Below are 18,849 nucleotides of genomic sequence, written 5' to 3'. Positions count from 1 at the left end.
GCCACCCCTGTGTGTGTAGGGGTGGGAGGAGATGAGGGGAAGGGTTAAGGAGCCTCAAGATTGACACTTCTTCAGTGAACAAGTGCTAATGATAACTATGGACAAGTGAAGAGATGAATCATTAATGCACAAGGAACTACTTTAGCAGCAGTGTTACTAACTCAGTTACAAAACTCATTGGAAAAAGAGAGAATTATCCAGTTCACAATTGGAGCAGTTAACCAGATCTTTTCTTATTGTTAGTGAATTTATCATCATTAACAATAAGATGTAGGACCAAATTTGACTTGCCTGTTGCCCTGCAACTTGTTGAAGCTTGTTTTTATACAGGTAAAGGAATGGGATGGTTATAGAAAAAATGGAGGAGATGATCCATACATTTTTAGTTTAAGCACTGCTGATGTGTCATTCCAAGTAGCTGTTGCCTTCACATCACTAGTTATCCACAGTGCTGTAGGGAGGGGGAATGGAACTAAAACTTTAAATGTTGAAAGAGTATATCTTAATTTGGTTTTAATTCTGTAAGTGCCTTTGTTTCAGAAATGTTTTGTGAAATTAAATACAGTAGAATATTTTATTGTATTGAATTTAGTAGATAATCATTGTTGCTTTTGTTACATACTGTAACCTCGCTTTGTATGTTGTTTGTAGGTTAAACATAAGTATTCAAACCAAATGGCATAAACTCTATGCACCTTTGTAATAAATACAGTGTTTGAAGTACATTCTGTCAGCTTTTTCTTAGCCTCATTTTGAGTATCATTTAGGGGTGTATCTCCAAAGCTACATTTTACTTTGTAATGTTTGACAGCTCGTGTTACTGAGTGTATTTTAAGCCAATTTGTATCCCAAATACCTCTTTGGGTAGTGAAGACTGAAGCCTAATCACAACACTACAGGTCACAACATAAAGGAGGGACAGTGTAAACTCCTGAATGATACTCTGCAAAGCTAATCCAAGAGGATTGATTCTAAGGCCTTGTCTGGCCTAAGGAGTACATTAAATGCATGAAGGTTGAATGCATTGGCTACCAAATCCCAAGACATTTGAAAAATCTAACACAGACAAGGTGGTAGATTTCAAAGTCTGTAATTTGATTAAAGTTTAATATCTTCCCAGCGTGTATTTAGGCTCGTGTGTTGAGTATCATTTATCAGTTTGTCCAACTGTGTGTGTGGTAAGTGATGCTTTCTACTCTGTGAAAATATTTTTGCTCGTGTGTTTGTGTATTTTATAGTTTTGAAGAAAAACGCTTTTGAAAGGTTGTGTCCACACCTTCCCCCCCACTCATTAGTCTTTCATCTGAAAATATTTTCTTTGAGCAGGTGAAGAATTCTCTTTATAAGACACCAACCAGCCCTGAATTGGTGGAGGGTTTTGAGTGTATCATCATTATTACATTGAATTGCCAGCTAAGTTCCAATGTAGGATTTGAAAGAAAAGGGGGGAAGGGAGAAAAACAAAAATAAAACAAAAAAACCCACAAACACCCAAACAAAACCCCACAATAATTGTGTAGTTTTGTAACATCTGTTCTTGAACTTGTTGTAGCCTCAGCTGCAGGCTGATAATGTGTTGCAAGTGAAATATAGATCACTTTACTGCCAAATTTTTTTCCACATTTTCTCAACAGAACTTCTATTAGTTAAATGAGCACAGCAGACAAAACATATGCTCCTAGAAACCTAAATGTAGAAAACATACGATTAATGTTTGGGCTGGAAATGACACCAGGAAATCAGAGTTATTTCTGGTGGGTTTTTTTGCCACTGCTTTTTAGTTAATCTGTTTTTCTTTTCCCAGGACTTGGTAGCAGGTGCAGCATGGCTGGGTTTGGGAGGTGATGTGCACAGGAAAGCTCTGTGCCTTCCCCTCTCTCTGCACACAGGGCTGAGGAGCAGGAGCTGCTGCTTTGATTAAAACCTGCAGATCTCCTTTAACGAGCCCTTAGGGCTTCAAAGGGACCTTCACCCTTTACTGCAGCAAAATGTCATATAGGAGAGCAAACTGCTGAACTGAAAAGCTGAGAGCTCAGGCTTAGGTGAGGAATATTGCTGGTTATGTTTTCATGATGTTTAATCGGCAGATGTTTACAGTAGTGTGAATTTTTCCAGAACAAAACTTGGCGTGAATTAAAAGCCCATGACAGGGTTGTGTGGAGGAGCTGGACACAAAGGAGGGAAAAACTTCAGTAGTTATTGCCAAACAAGCAATTCTTGCCTGTTTTATTTTTTTCCAAATATGGAAACTCAGTATTGACTCTAGGCATGTATGATAACCTGCCAGGTTTGCTTTAGCCAGTGGTTTGGGGTCTGGTTTTTTCCCTCTGGTTACTATTTGACCTCGTGTAGTTCTTGCAGCCTGTGCCACAGGAATCTGGTCAGATTTACAGTGAGCTACATAAGAGGGACAAAAGTCCCCAGGTTAAACCTGGCAGAGGTGAGACAAAACTGAAGAAAAACATTGTTTTATCCTTTCAAGAGCTCAGGATTTATTGATGGAGTAGCTTCCTCTGCTTCACCTTCCTGTGGCAGCCTCCACTCAGGGCGAGTGAGCCATGTTATAAAGGATGTTTTTCTGTTGTAAAGTGATGTATTTAGGATCAGACACAACTGCTTTTGTCAGTAGTGGATAATGAGGAGGCTCTGCCTGGTGCAGAGTGGCACAGGCCCCTCTGGTTCCCCTGTACAGTTTGGAAGTGATGCCATTTCCACCTCGGTGCTGTCCCTCCTCTCCTGCAAACTGACAAACTCGTGGCTGTTTCACTTTTTGTTTCACTAGAGGGAAGAATTTTGTAAGATAACCTCTGATATCTACTGCAGTCAAAACAACTGTTAAATCAGCTACTGGAAACTTCATTTTAAGGTTTGCTCCTGCAGTTGGATTTGTGGTTCACTCTCCAATGTTACTTCAGCCCTTGGATCAGGTAGGATGTCCTTTATGGGCTGCTGGACTGGTGCTGCAGCTCAGCTGTGCTGTAAAGAAGGTTCTTCAGCAAAACAAATGGTTCAGCTGCATTCTCAAAAACCAACCTCTACACAGACAAAGAAAATTACCGTTCTGTGTTATCTCTGTTAGGAGATTCTACAGTTATTTGTTATATTCTCACCATATATGAAAATAAAGTAGCCATTTCCTCTGGGTATTTTCAAAAACAGGTTACCCCTTGAGCAACTATTCAGAGCATTAATGCACTGACAACTTTAGAACTGAGACTTTTAAGACTAGTCCATGTTCAGCACTCTGGCTGTTGGCCCTGACTCTTGGAAGCACTTGGATAACTTCAGTCACAGTGGGTTTGTAGATCTTTATAAAGCTCACAGATCACCTTTATTTATCAGTCTGCTGTTAGAATCAATGGTGGGCAATTTTTTAACAATTTATGCTGGAAATGTAAGTTTGCATTTGCTGTTACATTCACAGCAGATAATACACAGTCCTTTTGTAGGCAGAACTGCTACATTTGACTTTAATTGTAACCATTTGGCCACTATAACCATAAATAATATTGCAGACTGTGACATAAAAACATTATTCAGTGGTTAAGATGACTTACTGTTCTAATAGTTTGGCACAGGCTAAACATGTTTTTTAAGCAGTTTCACACTAGTGGGATTAATATGAATAAAAACAACTTGGGGATGTTGCTACATGATGAGATATTTTGTATTTGCCATCCTCACCTAGTTCAGCTTAGTTTATAAAAACGAGTTTTGAGGCCTGATGTGACACAAAGCAGTTGCTTGTCTTCTCAGTGGAAGGTTGGTTTGATTGGGAGCTACAGAGGCCCCTCCCAGCCTCACCCGGTCCGTGATTCTACAAGGTGTGCAAAGTACAGTTCGTTGAGCAGGAAAACTCCAGCTCTGGTCAGCTCAGCTTATCCAAGGGGAAACTCCATCTGCCATCCCCACAGGCAAGGGAGCAGATGGGTGGCTGCAGCTGAGGAATGTGATAATCATGTGTAGAACATGCCCAGTGGTTTTCCTTGTTGCTCAACACTTCATTGTTCAGTCCTGTGACTGCTCTCAATGCCAGAGTAAATTCCTTTTCTCAGTTAATACAGAGGCACAGCTTATCCAGAACATGTTGGGGAAATGCAAACTGGCCTCGGGAAAGCTGCTCTGCTGGGAATTCTTCGGGGACTGTCTGATGAGAACTGCCTGTTGGTTTTGGGTCATGAAGACAGTAAAGCAGTAGCCCCAAAATGTGTAAAAATGCTTCAGTTTTTTTCAGGGGATAATCAGCTGTTGCACACATGGTTGGATCTTTTTAATCCCAAGAAAAATTCCAAGAGAATGTACTGACCTTCAGTAATTCTTCCTTTTTTACAATCTTGCAATAATTCCAACGAAAGATTGGTCACCATAAATGATTTAACAAATAGGGAATTATGGCAGTCCTGTAAGTATGTTTATTTCTGCCTTTTCTCTTTAGGAGTGCAGCCTCATTTTGCTTTAGGAATGTGAACTTTTCAGTCACAGGAAATGCCTTTAATTTTAAAAGCTCTGGTTTAATTTTATAACACCGTGATGTTACCATAATTTCTGCCAGGGGAAGTGTAGGGGTTTGGGTCTGTTTGGGGTATGGAGCCTGGATTATACCAGTTTAAAGTCAAAAGCTGGAAGAAAACTCAATGAGAGTGTAAATGTACATGTCCAGGTGGTGTCTGTGAGTGGGTGGATGGTTGGGGATGCAGAGCCAGGAAGGAACAGTTAGGGATTTTCCTGGCAGTTTTTTCCACAGATAACACTTCTGTTTATATGAAGTTCAGCAATAATCCACTTTTCCCTTTTTCCAAGTTGCCATACACACACCCCCTTTGGATGAGGCCAGGAATTTTTTAAACATTTTTTTATGGCTGGATTGCTTCAACAATTTGGGATTCATTAACTGGTTTTTGTCCAAACTCTTCTTAACAGTTTTGGTCTGTTCACCCAAAGGGGATTAAATGTATCTTATCTCTATAAACTCAAATGATGTTTAGAGAAACTAAGCAGTGAGAACAGTTAAAAAGTGATGGCAGGTCACTGTATTTTGGGATATTGTGACTGTCATGTCTTTGTTAGAGCTGTCCTAAGCTTGCCACTCCCAGCAGGCTCATGTTCAGATACAGCTTTACCACAGCTCATGCTTGTGGGGCTGTTCTCGAAGAATTATCTTAATGTTTATTTTGGTTTTGAGGAAGGAAAGGGTTTTTACATGACATTCTCAAGCTCTTCTCTCTCATCTAATCCTGAAGGCCAGGAAATGCTGTGTTTGGCGGTTGGTGTTGGGTTTTTGTTTGTGTGGGGTTTTTTTGTTGTATTGAGTTTCTATTTGTTTGTTTTCCGTGGATAAGCCAACTGTTGTTTTTGTCACACAGCCTCTGGTGTCTTGTCCAGGGCTCGGGGGCAGTTCCAGGCTTGTGGCTGTGCAGTCACACACAGGCTCAGAAGGCCTTGCTGTATGTGCCTGTTCATCCTTCCTTGCTGCATTTAAGCAGGAAAATGGCAGTTTTCCAGATGCTACAGGGGACTTGAAACCTGCTGCTGAGAGGAGCAGTTGGCAGCTTGTGTTTCACAGGAACGACCCGGCCCTGCCTCTGCAGAGCTGCTGCTCCAGGAGGGGAGGCTGAGCCCAGGCTGGGCTGGGAGAAGCTTCAGCCCTTGGGAGATGATGGATTATTTCCCTGGTTATTCCTGCACAGAAGTCTCTGAAAAAGTTCTTTTCCAAAGCACAAACCAAGTCAGGAGCTCTTTGAGCCCACTGGAGTGGGGCTCTTTGCCCCAGGGCAGGACACAGCTTCTTTGGGCGTGACCAGGGAACTGAATGTTTCCAAGAGCTTCCTTCCCACTGTAGTATGGTCTCTCCTCCTGCTGTTCCCTGGATCCAGGCTCTTTCTAAATCAAGCACCTGTGGAAAAATGAAAAAAGCTCTCCCATTTATAAACACAAACCCATGGGCTCATTTTAAAAGCACTCACACCTCCCATTTTAGGCTCAGTTGATAACCTGCAGCCCAGCGTGACTGTGATTGTGCAGGGAGCAGCAGCTCTTCCTCCAACCTTCAGTGCTGTATCCTAGGAATGAGATGGTCATTCACCTTCACAGTGACCAAAAAGCCCCAGTCATTCTGCACACACTTAAATATCCCTTTATAACCTAGGATGGAGTCCTCAACAGCACCATCTTACTCTTTCAAGGTGAATTTTAAAAAATGTAAGGTCTAGTATTTTTTGTTTGTTTGTTTTGGCATCTCCATAGTTACACTTTCAACAGATTCAGGAAAATTGAGTGAACTCAGGTGACCAATTCTCAGCAAGAAATTCAAAGCCCTGTAGTGAACTGCCAACTCCAAGTTACTTCTAGAAAGGTTTTTAAAATCACTGTAAACTGTTTACTAATATCAACATGAAAATTTTGGAAGTCAAGCAAGAAAGAGTTAAAATTACAAAAGAAAATGTGTTCAAAAGGCTTTCATATGAATGCAGTGATCCCAAACATCTTGGCACGTTCAGCATCATAAATTCAGCTGTAGTCACAGGAAAACAGAGGACACGGAGAGACATTTCCCTTCCATTCCCAGCAGTTTTGTACAGGATGAAATTCATAACCAGGGCCAATCATAAGTCCATTGCAGTGTCATTCTCATCTCAAAATTTGTTTACTTTCAGCTACATTTCAATGGCACTGAAATAATTACAGCAAAGAAACGTGTCTTAATTGTGCTGCCTTTGAATGCAACCTTTAGGCTGTCACTTAATAAAGGGACGATTTAAAGTTCACATTTGCACTGGCAATGATTATGATGATTCAGCTGAGGAAGGACAGATCTGTGTGAGACGTTGGCTAGCTGGAGTCCATTCCATGGTCTTCTGGCTCAGGAGGATACAACTCATCCAAAATCAGCTCTGCAACAACAAATAGTCATGTTTCAGAGAGTCATTTTTTCTACTTGATACAGTGTAACTGTCACTGGTATCTACATTTTAAAACATCCTGACTGTAGACAGCAAACAGATTGGAGGGGTGTATTTCTTTGGACAGAAGAACAAAATACAACTATTAAAGAAGAATAGTAAAGCATTGGTTAAATATAGTGAATATTGAGAAGCACAAGACTATGGCCTGACTTCAGAGGTCTGAGCAGGAACCATCCATGGTACTTGTTAAATGAGGAAAGGGACAGAAGGGAAATTTCTATTTCTACAGCATGGAAAAAGACCAACATCTGACTGATTTTTACCTTCACAGGCACTCAGTTTTTTAGTCTTTTTGAGAATGACTCTTATGCCTGGCATGGCTTGGTCATATTGATGAAGAACTTCTAAGCAGTGCTCATGGAACAGTTTATCTTTCTGAGACAGGCTGTGCAAGAGTAAAACAGCATCCCGTAAAAACTGAATAATTTGTTCCTTATGTGCACACGAGCTGTTCTCAGCTCTTCTCATCTTCATCCACTGCCTGTGCAACATTATAATTAGTGCCTTAACCACCTGCAAGAGGAAAAACACAAAGTTAAAATACAGTAGCAGAAAACTTCTTTCATTGTGAACTTTACTCTGAAATTCAGAAGTTTGAAGAGATTATTTTCTAGCCAGCCAAAGCAAGCTCCCTAGGGAGGTGGCATCCTGTAAAGTACAGGACACTTCTGTTTCCTTGTAGCTAAAACAAGGGGGCAGAAAGCTATTCCAGCACTGAGTACCTGGAAGTTCTCAGCAGATTAAAGTTGGGGGCTGTGGTGACTCACCTCGAGGTTGCACTGACAGGCTGTGCCAGGTGACAAGAGCGCTGGTCTGGAGCACCTCGTGCGCCGTGTCAGGAGCCGGACTGCCTGTCACAAACACACACCATGTTACAGGAACCTGACTGCCTGTCACAAACACACACAGTGCTACAGGAGCCTCACTGCCTGTCACAAACACACACCATGTTACAGGATCCTGCCTGTCACAAACACACACCATGTTACAGGAGCCCGACTGCCTGTCACAAACACACACCACATTACAGGGGCTGAGCTACACACAGGGAGGGGCACAAACAGTATTTCGCTGCTGGTTTCCAACGTTCTTGTTTTTTCCTGAGCAGCTGATCTCTTTTATGCCCCCAAACTGTAATAGTTTTTTTCCCTGTAAAACTTTACAGATGTAGAATTTGCCTTGCACAGAAACCTTTTCGACTTTCTGATGAGCAGCCAACGAGGTCAGGGGGCCTTAATTCACTGCATGCAAATGTACTTTAGTATAACAGAGCAGGCAGGGGGATAATGGAAAGGGTTCAAAATTCTTTAAAACGAGAGCAGAAGTGGAGCAAATAGAACCTCAAGTCTCTTCTGTCAGTACAAACAACACAAATTACATTTAACAGCCTTTCTTTCTATATATAACCATGGCTATTATACAGCAAGTTAGCATTTCCACTGAATACAAGGAATATAATCCTAAATCACTCTGGTCTGCCTTTTAGATGTAATAGAGGGAATTAAGACAATCAAAATGAAACCTAGATCTTGCTTCTTTTTACTCTTCTATTGATCTAAAAGCAAAATAAAGCTTGGTGTTGAACATCTGTAGCCATCCTAGAATCTTTATTGTTTTTTCAGTAACTTAAAAGATATTATGACAGATGTTCTTTTAGAGTAGTTACTGATTCAGTTTCAAGCAGGTCCTTTTAAAAAAAAACAAACCCAACAATGTAATCCCTTACTGCAGGCCCAAAGTTTCAGTTTCTATTTCAGCTAGAGAAAGAAATTGTTTTCAGGCAATTCGTGCCTTGTCCTGCTCCTCCCACTCCCCCAACTGGAAAGAGCAGGAAAGAGCATGTGAACAAACAGCCACATGGTTACCTCTTGTTCCAGCTGAAGCCAAAGCATTTCAGATGCTGATTTATCTGGTCTTGATGTTATGTACATGTACAGTGCAAGGAGAAGGCAGGTGTCTGAAACAGAGAGAACTTTGTTCTTTCAGTCCATTGTTCATGACAAAAATTAATTCTTTTAAATAAAAATTAATTCACATTTCAAGTGCTCTCCTAGGACTCGTGGTACAGGCCCCACTTCTTGCTTTACTTCACACATCTTAAGCAGTGCCGGTGAAATTAGTATCCCATAACTTTGCATGTGCCTTTGTGCTAATCCTGTCCTACTTCATTCATAAGGAACTGGACAGAGACCATTTGTCATGCAGGGTAATGGAATCCCCAAGCTCAACAATGCACAGATATTTAAATTTCAGAACTCCTCAAAAACCCTTTTTTCTTCACCAACATTTAATACAATGAATGCTAATCTTGACAATTTTAAAAATCCACATGGCTATTAAAAGCACCACATGTAGGCAGATGCCCTGAGATAAATAATATTTAAATAATAACTGAAACACTGCACTAGAAAACAAGGTTTCAGGGAGCACATCAGGCTTTTTGCCTTTTGGGGTTTTAGCACCTCGGAGCAAGGCCTGTTTGCATTCCTTTGAGTGATGGTAACAGTGCTCTGTGCCCTGCAGTCCTTTACCTGAGTGAGAACACAGCTGAGCAGCCAAGCCCTGGTGCTGAGCGAGGACACCCAGCAGTCTCACAGTCAGCAGCACGGCAGGCAGGGGGGTCTCTGGACACAGGCAGTGCAGCAGGGTCTGGCTGCTCAGCAACTGCTGAAAACTTCAAAAGAAAACTCTCTTAGAAATGGGAAATGCACTGACAAGTTGAAAATACACCATTTCTTGTACAAGGTCCCGTAATTTGTGCCCTTTTAGCTATTCAGAATGTAACTGATCTCAAATTAGGTGTCATAAATACAAAATATACTGAAAAACATTGTGACACTTGGCAGTCACTGCAGTTCACACTGTGGTTGTGATGAAATGCTTTACTTTTGACTGGCATTTTACCTGCCAGAATGAGACCCTGTGCTCTCCTTCCTTATGCATCTCCCAGCAATCACAAAAAAAAACCCCAAATCAATATTATAGACATTCTGATTCACTGCATGTGGCCTTAAGAAGTTTCCTCACTTTCAAACTGATCAGGGATGATTATCACACTCATTAGCAGCAAAGGTAATAGAAAGATCCTCAACTGCTTCCCAAAGGTGATCTGAGAAATGTGATTTCTCTCGTACAGGGCAAAACTTCAACTTGTATCTGCACAGATTGGTTTCACCAGGGGAGGGAAACTGCTGAACACCAGAGTCTGAAATCATTGTAAAACTATTACTGACTTACTTTATTATCAAGTCCATTGTTGAATTTTCAGCTAATTTCACCAAAACCTGTAGGCTCTGGTTCAGGATTCTGTCAGTCTGGGAACCCCTTGCAGCAGAAAAAGCTAAAACCTGAAGAAGCTTTTTAAACAAAGAATGTTGAGCTCGATCATTATTGGGAGCATCCTGTGGAGCTGCAGGCAGCCCTCCTTGTGTCCTGGTATCTTCTTTATTATCACACTGATTGTCACACAACACATTTTTGTCCATCTTGGAAACCTGTTCGTCTCCAGCAGCAGCAGCACCTTTTTCTGCTCCAGCAGCCAGCAATGTGTGGACAACGTCCCAGCTATAGAACACTAAATAATAAAGGATTCCCAGCGATATAACTGCAGTTTCCTCAAGAGACAACCTGAAGTCCTCCTTACTCGACACCGTACTTGTGCTGGTTCTGGAAGAAACAGTGGAATGGTTTCCACAGGAACCATTCCCGGACGTGTCCGGCAGTTGTCCTGCCCGGCAATAGGCACTGACGTGGTGTTCCACCAGGGGCAGGAGGTGCACAGCTCCTTGGATTCTGCACTGTGGGAGGGGCAGGAGCCCTCCCTGGCCTTCTGCTGGGCTTCCTTCAGCTAATCCTTGGTCCATAGCAATCAAGTTCAATCCTGTTATTGCAAGTTTTTGAGCTTCTTGCAGGGACACGAGAGAAGTGGTTTCTTCTTGCATCGTCCTGCTGCTGGGGAGTTGTGTGGACTTCCTATATCCAAGGGGAAAAGGCAGAGAAGGTAGCTGAAATCTGAGTGATCCACATTATGAACTGAACAATAGAAAGGCCAGAGTAATAAGAAATGCCTGTTCCCAAAAATAAAATGTGAATTGGGAGGGGGAAAAAATCATCCAACTCCTTGAGACCTGCCCGGAAGAGCAATTTCAAAGCATTCCTGAGTCTCATTACAGTAGCCAGAGTTTACAGGTGAGGAACTTCAGCAGCTCACTATAAGCCACTGTCTGAAACTACATTTCAAACACTGGCTTTCCCACTTCAGGCTTTTGCTAACCTGTCATATATTCTTCCCTGATGTTATCTGGTAGCTTCTGGGAAGAACAAGTATCTGCATGCTATTAATCTGGAATATTTAGGGGCTTTTAAAGGACTACAACAATAAAGAATTATTTTCTTGGCCAGAAATGAGAGAGAGTTCAGTCATTAACCAGTCAAACTGCAGCTGCAAGGGACAAACTCACCACCTCTTCCTGCATAAATGGCAAGGGCAATGAGATATGAGCCCTGTATGAACCCACATAACACAAGAATTACTAATAAAATATCAGAAAAACAAAGGTATTTCAGGAGCTACGGTCTAATTCTCTGAAGTGAAAACCAATTATAATTTATATCTGATATTCATATTTAAAAGGCTTTACCAGTCGCTATAAATGTACCTTGGAAAAATGCACATAAATTGTACATTACAAATTAAACACAGTTTCGACTTTGAAGATATAAAACCTACTGTTTTAATCACATTTTCAACATTTCCTTCCCACTTAACTCATGATCATGTTTATGTCCTTCCCCTCAATGCAAGCTGCTAACAGCCACTCCCAGGTTTAATTCCGTGCCTTCCCCTAATAGATACTTAACCTACTTTATCACTTAGTGATGTCCCACTGTTTAGTATCTATGATAATCACACATTAATCATCAATGACGTGGTATGATGTTTCAAATTCTGCATTAAATGGCCTAAGCAAAACAGCATTTAACACAGGGAATGAGCTGTCCTACATGACTGTTTCTTAGTACAGAAAATGCCACTGTACTAAGAACATGTCAGATACAATTTAACAAAAAACCCATAAAACTTACGTATCCAGAGAGTTGGGCTGCAACACAGCTCCAGGTAGAGGCTCAGAGCTGCTGCTGAGAAGATGGCACAGTCCTAGTAATGACCCAGGCACAATGGGCTGCTTCATCAGTGCATTCAGTAAGATTGAACCTGAAGGGACACAGAACTGTCCTTGGAGTAGCTTTACCATCTCCAACAACAAAAATTTAATATTTCAAAAGATCAGCCTTATTTAGAATGCTCTCAACCTCAAAGTGATTTTTTTCATTATGAATTTTCTCTCTCAAAACAAGAGAATGATTTTCAGAAAAATTAAGATAGTATTTAAATATAAACCAAACTATATTTAGAGATATTTTAACTACAATCCCATATTAGCAGAATAACTTGAGCCAAATGACCATATGTCCCAACTGTCCTGATGACTTGCCCTCCATGTTCCACTCCAGACACTACAATGATGTGATGCAATTCTACCGTGAACTGGAACTAAGTTCCCTAAAGACTTCCTAGAGCTGGCTGTTTATGTTTTATAGGCTTGGTTGTTTGTTTTTTTTAAAGTACATTTTTCCTGGGTTTATTTCTGCAGGAACAGCATTAAGTTACCCTGTGTGCTCCGTTTAGGTGCAGAGTTGTAGGAACCGTTTTTTCCCGTTGCCTCTTGGTGCTTCACGGATGAAACTTCAGGATGGGTCATCTTACTGTCTGGAACAAACAGTGATTGTGAGAACTGCCTTGCTTAGAGATCTCTGCCCATCCTCTGCACACACTCAGTGTTGGACAGTAAGGACTCAGACACTAAACCAGGCAAAAAACATTTGTCTTGTACACTCAGATACATCAACCAGTAGTTAAGAGCTGTGGTGAATGCAGAATTCCTATTCCTTAAGTTGAATTCCCACTACTAGCAGAGATTAGGACTGCTAAAAATTAACAGTAAAGTCTAAAAAAATAAATTAAAAAGTAATTTGAGCATTTCATAATCTTTTAATCCTCTCTCTGTGTCCCAATTACCAGGTAAACGAAAGCCAAAAGCCTTGCAGGGTTCAGAAGGCAAGTAAAGAAGTGTATTTTTTCAAACAAATTGGCATATTGAGTGCTGTTACCATAACCACCAGCAGCAATTCTAGTGCTTTAAGGCTACTGCATTTTTCTTTTTGGTGCAGTCCCTACTGCCCATACAGTTTCAGCTTGAACACTGGAACTGGCAGTAACATCTCAGATTTTTCATGACTCTTCCTGTAAGGATTAGTTGATGATATCCAAGTTTCTTCCATTTACTATTTCCCATTGGAAACATGGCAGTTGGCCGCTATAAAAAAACCCACTGATTTTGTTTCATATTATAACAATCTTCAAAAACATCCAGATATTCATTTCCTAAGCTTTCCTCAATGAATTTCAAGATACAATGTTGTAAGAATTACTGCCCCACACATAAAAGAGGAAATGAGAATATTGTTTCTGTTGCTTCTTTCAATATGGCTAATTATGTACCCTTTAAAATCCAACCTCCCCCGCCCCCCCAAAAAAAGCCAGAACAACAAGAACACAAAAAATGCATTAGCTGACTAGCAGACCAATTCAAGAAATAGGCAAATTACTTCCTGTTCTTCTTTATTCAATGAGAAAAGGCAGATCAACAATTTGGATATTTTGGTTCATCACATAATTAAGTTTTTTATTGCAGCCAATGGGCCCCTTCATCGTTGGCACCTGGGCATCTGGTACCAAGGTGTGGATTAAAATGGCCTTGATGCAAATTTCAGTCATAGCTGTTTAACTCCAATGGCTATAAAGGGGAAAGAAATTAAAGGAAAACCAAAATAAAAGTCATTGCTTTTCTCTACAGTGAACTTACTGCAACTGTTCAGTCATGCAGTACAAAACCCCTTCTCTAAGGCAGAATGTTCACATGCAGCTACAAATGTGGCAAGTTGTGCATGGATTTACCTTCTTTGATTGAAGCAGCTGGGGCCATCAAATTTCCTGAAGAACACGATGGTCTAGTGGACATTTCAGCATTGAAGGATTCTTTTGTAGGAAAAGACCTTCTTCCAGGCTGTGGAGAACATCCTTCTGTTTTCACTTGTACTGCAAAATTCTTTTTAGGGCTAATATAAAAAGGTGAATCAGTATTTCTTTTGTAGTTATTTTACTAAACAATAAGCAAGAATCTATTTTATTTTCACTGATGTTTTAAAGCTACTTCACTACAAACTCTTTGAATTTCTGTCTTAGATACAAGAAAGGCTCTTTTTGAGCAAATTTCATAGAAGAGAACAGACCTTTGTGGTTGTATTTTTTAAAGACAACGGAGCTAAAACTACATGAAGAAAGGAAACTTTTTTTAATAGCTAAAGCACACATTTTGTAAAAATGAAAACAAATTCCTTCTCCAAACCCCCTACCTTGTTGTTGGAACTGTCTGAGTAACAACATGTTTATTTCTTTCACAGTTCTGAAGTCGTGTTCTTAACTCATTAATTTCTGCATCCTTGAACTGCAGCTCTGACTGCAACGACTGCAACTGGAGGAGGAATTAAAGACAGTTTTCCTGTTACTGAGTAATTTAGGGGTGTTGTAACTGCAGAGCAACTGGAGTAACCATAAGAGTTCAAGATAAGCATCTACTTACTGTGAAACTCTGCACAAGATCTCCATTTTTATGAATCTTAGTCCAAATAACACTATCTGAGAACCAAGTGCCAGAAGTTCAGGCAAGAAGCATTTGGGACTGGCTAAGACAGACCAAGTGCCACGAAGAGCATGACCAAAGTGAACAGCACAAAAGCAGCCCCTGTCCTCTCCAGGGCTCTCAGAAAGATGACTGCAACAGGAACAGCAACCTGATCAGAGGCATGGAGCATGCTCTGTCTCTTTTTTCCATCGTAAAATACATTCCAGTTTTAATGGTCTTGGGGTTGCTTAAAAAAAAAGGCAGCAAATGAAAACCTCTACCACCTGAATTTTACTCTTTTGTTTTGGCAAGAGAAAACCCTCTGCAAGTTCTTACAAATGCTTTCTTTTAGATAAGAAAATAAAAGCATGCATCGTTTGGACATTTCACACCAATGTTCTTCCTCTGACTAAATGGTCATTAAGTCATAAACTGGCTTCTATATCTGATCTGCAGGGAATTGATATATTTACAAACCTTTTTGGAGAACTCTTTTTCTTTTTCACTCAAGGTCTGAGATTTTTGCTGTTCCAGCAGCAGGTATGATCTTTTCTGTTCCTCCACAGCAAACCTCATCTGCTGCAGTGAGTCACGCAGAATTTTAATTTCTCCATTTTTAGTGAGGATTTCATCCTGCATTTCTTTCAGCTGCCAACAGAGAAATTCCATTAAAGGATGTACATAGCCAAAAGTATGTATTTGCATCACTGTGTGGTTGAAAATTAGGTCTTTATTTATAATTTCTAGGGAGGAAAATGCTCCTGCAACCCAGTTCAGAAATTCTGCAATGTTGCCTCTAACCTTTTCCTGATTAAATCAGGAAACTCAGCTGCTGTTTTCTCTAACAGAATTATAAATGACAGCAAAGAAACATGTTCATGTACCATTCTGATATCTGCCAAAGACCATCCTTCTCTTTCCCCTCCTCTGCAATTGTTACTTTTTCTTTAAAAGTCTTCTAGTCATACACATCAACAATTTATTCATTATTGGGATGATAACACTGCTAATTTCATTGTAATATTTCATTTAGCAGGGCAGGCAACAAGAACTCTGTCCTAAGACAAGGTACCACACCCAGACAGTATCTTCATGACATATTTACTCTCTAATACTTACTGAGCAGAAATCACCACCCAGAAACAAGACTTTGGAGAGATAATAAATGAGTTACTCAGAAATGCGTGAAGAAAAAAGCAAGAAGACACCTCTACACAACTGTAAAATGATGGTTTACAGGTAGGAGATTCCCTGATAAAGATGGATATAACAGAGCTGGGAAAGATTCAGAGAACAGAGGTAAGAAAGGTAAATAGAGTAGGACCCTCCCAGCTGGGGGAAAGCACAAAGAAACAAAGATCAATCGAGGTGCAAGTGCACAAGTTATCCTCTGTTTATTGTCTCTCACAGCAGCCATGACACACCCACTTATTAAGTTCAAAATTAAATCAAAGAAAAAATTTCGTGACACAGTGAGTCATTAAACTGCTGACCTCTTTCCCTGTAAAAGGTATCCAAACCCAAACACAGAGTGTTTAAAAAACATACACAATAGACTATTAAATCCACATATAATATTTCTGTATCAGGAAGTACCTACATGAAATTTGATCAGAGGCTAAAAGGCTGTTCTGGTAAAACATAAACTTGTTCAAGGCTTATTTCCTTCCTAAGCTGTGCACCAAAAAAGGAGAGATTTTGTACAGGAATTTGTGCCTTCTTACTTTTCTACATCTGTTTCTTGCCCTAAGTATCTTTCCATAATGGATCAGCAGGAGGTGAAGTAACATGAAGCCATTTTAAAGTCACTTTGCTTTCTCAAATCTTTAAGTTGCACAGAACAACTCCTGCTGACTGGCTGACAGGACAGAGAATTGATTTGACAGGGAACAAGTCAAACTGACAAATTAGCATTTGCTACTCTGAAGTGACCAGTCTTAATTATTACTAGAGCTGTTTCTAGTATAATGATTTTAACAGACCCCTGGATTACAATGATTATTGATCAACTTGATTAGAATTAAATGTTTGGAACTGGACTTATCCCACCTTTCAGTCAGCCCTACCAAAAATGTGACATTTAGAGGTGAGGGGAGAATGTTGCCAACCTTCTGTTTGTTTTCTTCATTCTGTGTCTGCAGTACTTCAAACTGGAATGCATCTCTCATCAGCCCATCTTCTGCTCTGCTTTCTGCTGCAGAGAAAAGCCAAGATGTGAAGCACAGATGATGTGTGAACATCACTCAACACCATGTTATTTGCCATTTCACACATCTGAATATCTTAGTATTTATACCATCATCACAAACAGGTAAACTGCCTCACCTAACCACCACAGGAACCTTGTGCATCAATCCTTAAAACAGAGAACACCCTCCCACCCCCCAATTTCTAATCTAATGGTTTGGGTTGGAAGGGACTTTAAAGATCTTTTAGTATCTTAAAGCAGAAAGAAGGCCATCAGCAAATGTGAGCAATTCCTTCCAGGTAACTAGTTAACACACACCCTGCACAAACAAGGGTTCACTGAGAACTTGTTCACCTGGAGAGATGACAGGTGTCAGCACTGCCAAAACATTAAACTTAAGAGGATTTAAGCCCTCTAAACTTCATTATGAACAACCCCCTGGTTTGCTTTGCTTTCTTCAAGGCAAACTTGAAAATCAGCTGTTTTAATACGATACATTATGCATTTATTAGTGAAAATTAACAGGGAAAAAATAATCTGGTGGCCGACATCCAACCAGGATACAAAAGTTAGTGATGATACTGTGAATGATAACTACAGCAAGCTAAAAGTTTATGAAACTCGTTTATTTGGCAGGTTTAAAGTGCAGCACCCACGTCCCAGGCCAGGGTCACCACACACACCCCAGGGCACAGCTCAGTGCAATGTGCCTGCTGGGATTACTATCCCTTTGTTATTTCTGTTATTCCTTTGAATCCCAGCCATCTCTCTGACACTGGGGGGGGTGCTGGTGGCCAGAGCAGATGCAGTTCCCTGAAGGGAACTTACAGGAAAGCTGGAGCAAGAGTATCTACAAGGGCACATAGTGACAGGACACGAGGGGATGGGTTCAAATTGAAAAAGAGCAGGTTTAGAGGATATATTGGTAAAATATTGTTCCCTGTGAGGGTGGGGAGGCCCTGGCACAGGTTGCCCAGAGAAGCTGTGGCTGCTCCATCCCTGGAAGTGTCCAAGGCCAGGTTGGACGGGGCTTGGAGCACCCTGCGATAGTGGGAGGTGTCCCTGACCATGACAGGAGGTGGGAATTGGATGATCTTTCAGGTCCTTACAACCCGAACCATTCCATGAGTCCTAAAGGGACAACAAGCCCTTCCCCAGCAGCGGGGCAGTGCCGGGACACACCGACCTTCCCGCCCGCCCCGGGGCAGCCCCGGGGGTCCCCACGCGAGTCCCGCGGGCGGATCCTGCGACAGCGCCTGCGAGGCCAGGATGTCGATCTGCTCCAGGTCGTCCGCCGTGAAGTCGTCGCTGTCCCCGAAGGGGTCGGCGGGCCCGGCCGGGGCGCTCTTGGGGCGCTTGTGCGGGGGGAGCCCGTTGTGGAGTCCCGGCGGGGCGGCCCCGGCGCCGCTGCCCCCGCCCAGCGCGGGGCCGCTCCGCTTGCGCGGCCCGGGCGGCGCCGCCATGGCGGGACCGGGCCCGCGGGGCCCTCACGGCGCGAGGCCGCCCGGGACACGCCCCCCGCCAATCACCGCCGGGCGGTGCTCCCCGCGCGGCCAATGGGGCGGCGGCGATCCCGGCACTGGCTGTAAACGCCCCCGCGATTGGCCGCCAGAGGCCGCGGTGCAAGCGCCTCGCGGATTGGCCGGAAGGGTGGCGGGAAGGCGCGTCCGCCGTGTGAGGGGGGAGGATGACGTCACGCTGCTGATGGTGACGTAATGCTGCTGGCAGTCACGTCACGGTGAGTGTGGGGCTGGTGATTATGTCATACCGTGTTTGTCCCCGGCAGGATGACGTCATACCGCGGCTACGAGGGCGGTGGGGACCCATCCTGTGTGGCTGTGGCACTGACACCTCTGCCGCCTTTGCCTCCTCAGGGACTGATGAACAGTCCTTGGGGACACACAAACAGTGTTTGGGGACTCACAGACAGGGCTCAGGGACACACGGACAGGGC

At 42.1% G+C, this 18,849-nt stretch overlaps 2 protein-coding genes across 6 annotated transcripts in view; one reads left to right on the top strand and one right to left on the bottom strand.

Moving 5' to 3' along the window:
• Positions 1–1,594: 1,594 nt before the first annotated feature.
• Positions 1,595–18,358, bottom strand: ATRIP (ATR interacting protein). Of its 5 annotated transcripts, XR_003536971.1 has the most exons (14): positions 18,082–18,358; positions 16,816–16,901; positions 15,185–15,355; positions 14,439–14,557; positions 13,981–14,141; positions 12,634–12,732; positions 12,048–12,177; positions 10,200–10,934; positions 9,494–9,636; positions 8,828–8,919; positions 7,730–7,813; positions 7,226–7,475; positions 3,685–6,890; positions 1,595–3,035 (listed from the first exon to the last, which is right to left on the bottom strand). XR_003536971.1 is itself a non-coding variant. In XM_027700659.1 (13 exons), exons 1-13 carry the CDS (start codon positions 18,356–18,358, stop codon positions 6,829–6,831), a joined length of 2,409 nt encoding a protein of 802 aa, XP_027556460.1. In that variant the 3' UTR covers positions 1,595–6,828. The 5 variants fall into 5 exon arrangements, 4 of the variants coding, with proteins under 4 accessions (XP_027556460.1, XP_027556463.1, XP_027556461.1 ...); XM_027700659.1 differs by having other exon boundaries at positions 1,595–6,890; XM_027700662.1 differs by having other exon boundaries at positions 1,595–6,890; positions 9,494–9,516.
• A 194-nt stretch (positions 18,359–18,552) lies between these two features.
• IPPK (inositol-pentakisphosphate 2-kinase) overlaps positions 18,553–18,849 on the top strand; it is a 62,099-nt gene continuing 61,802 nt past the window's right edge. Inside the window, exon 1 of the mRNA XM_027700856.1 lies at positions 18,553–18,633. Coding sequence (XP_027556657.1) covers positions 18,611–18,633 — 23 coding nt within the window. The 5' untranslated portion in view covers positions 18,553–18,610. The remainder of the gene's footprint in view (positions 18,634–18,849) is intronic.

This window comes from Neopelma chrysocephalum, unplaced genomic scaffold (assembly GCF_003984885.1).
Source record: "Neopelma chrysocephalum unplaced genomic scaffold, ASM398488v2 Primary Assembly neopelma1_147, whole genome shotgun sequence".
In the NCBI taxonomy this organism is placed as follows: domain Eukaryota; kingdom Metazoa; phylum Chordata; class Aves; order Passeriformes; family Pipridae; genus Neopelma; species Neopelma chrysocephalum.
Note: the sequence above shows the minus strand (reverse complement) of the source record. Positions and strands in the feature narration are given on the sequence as shown.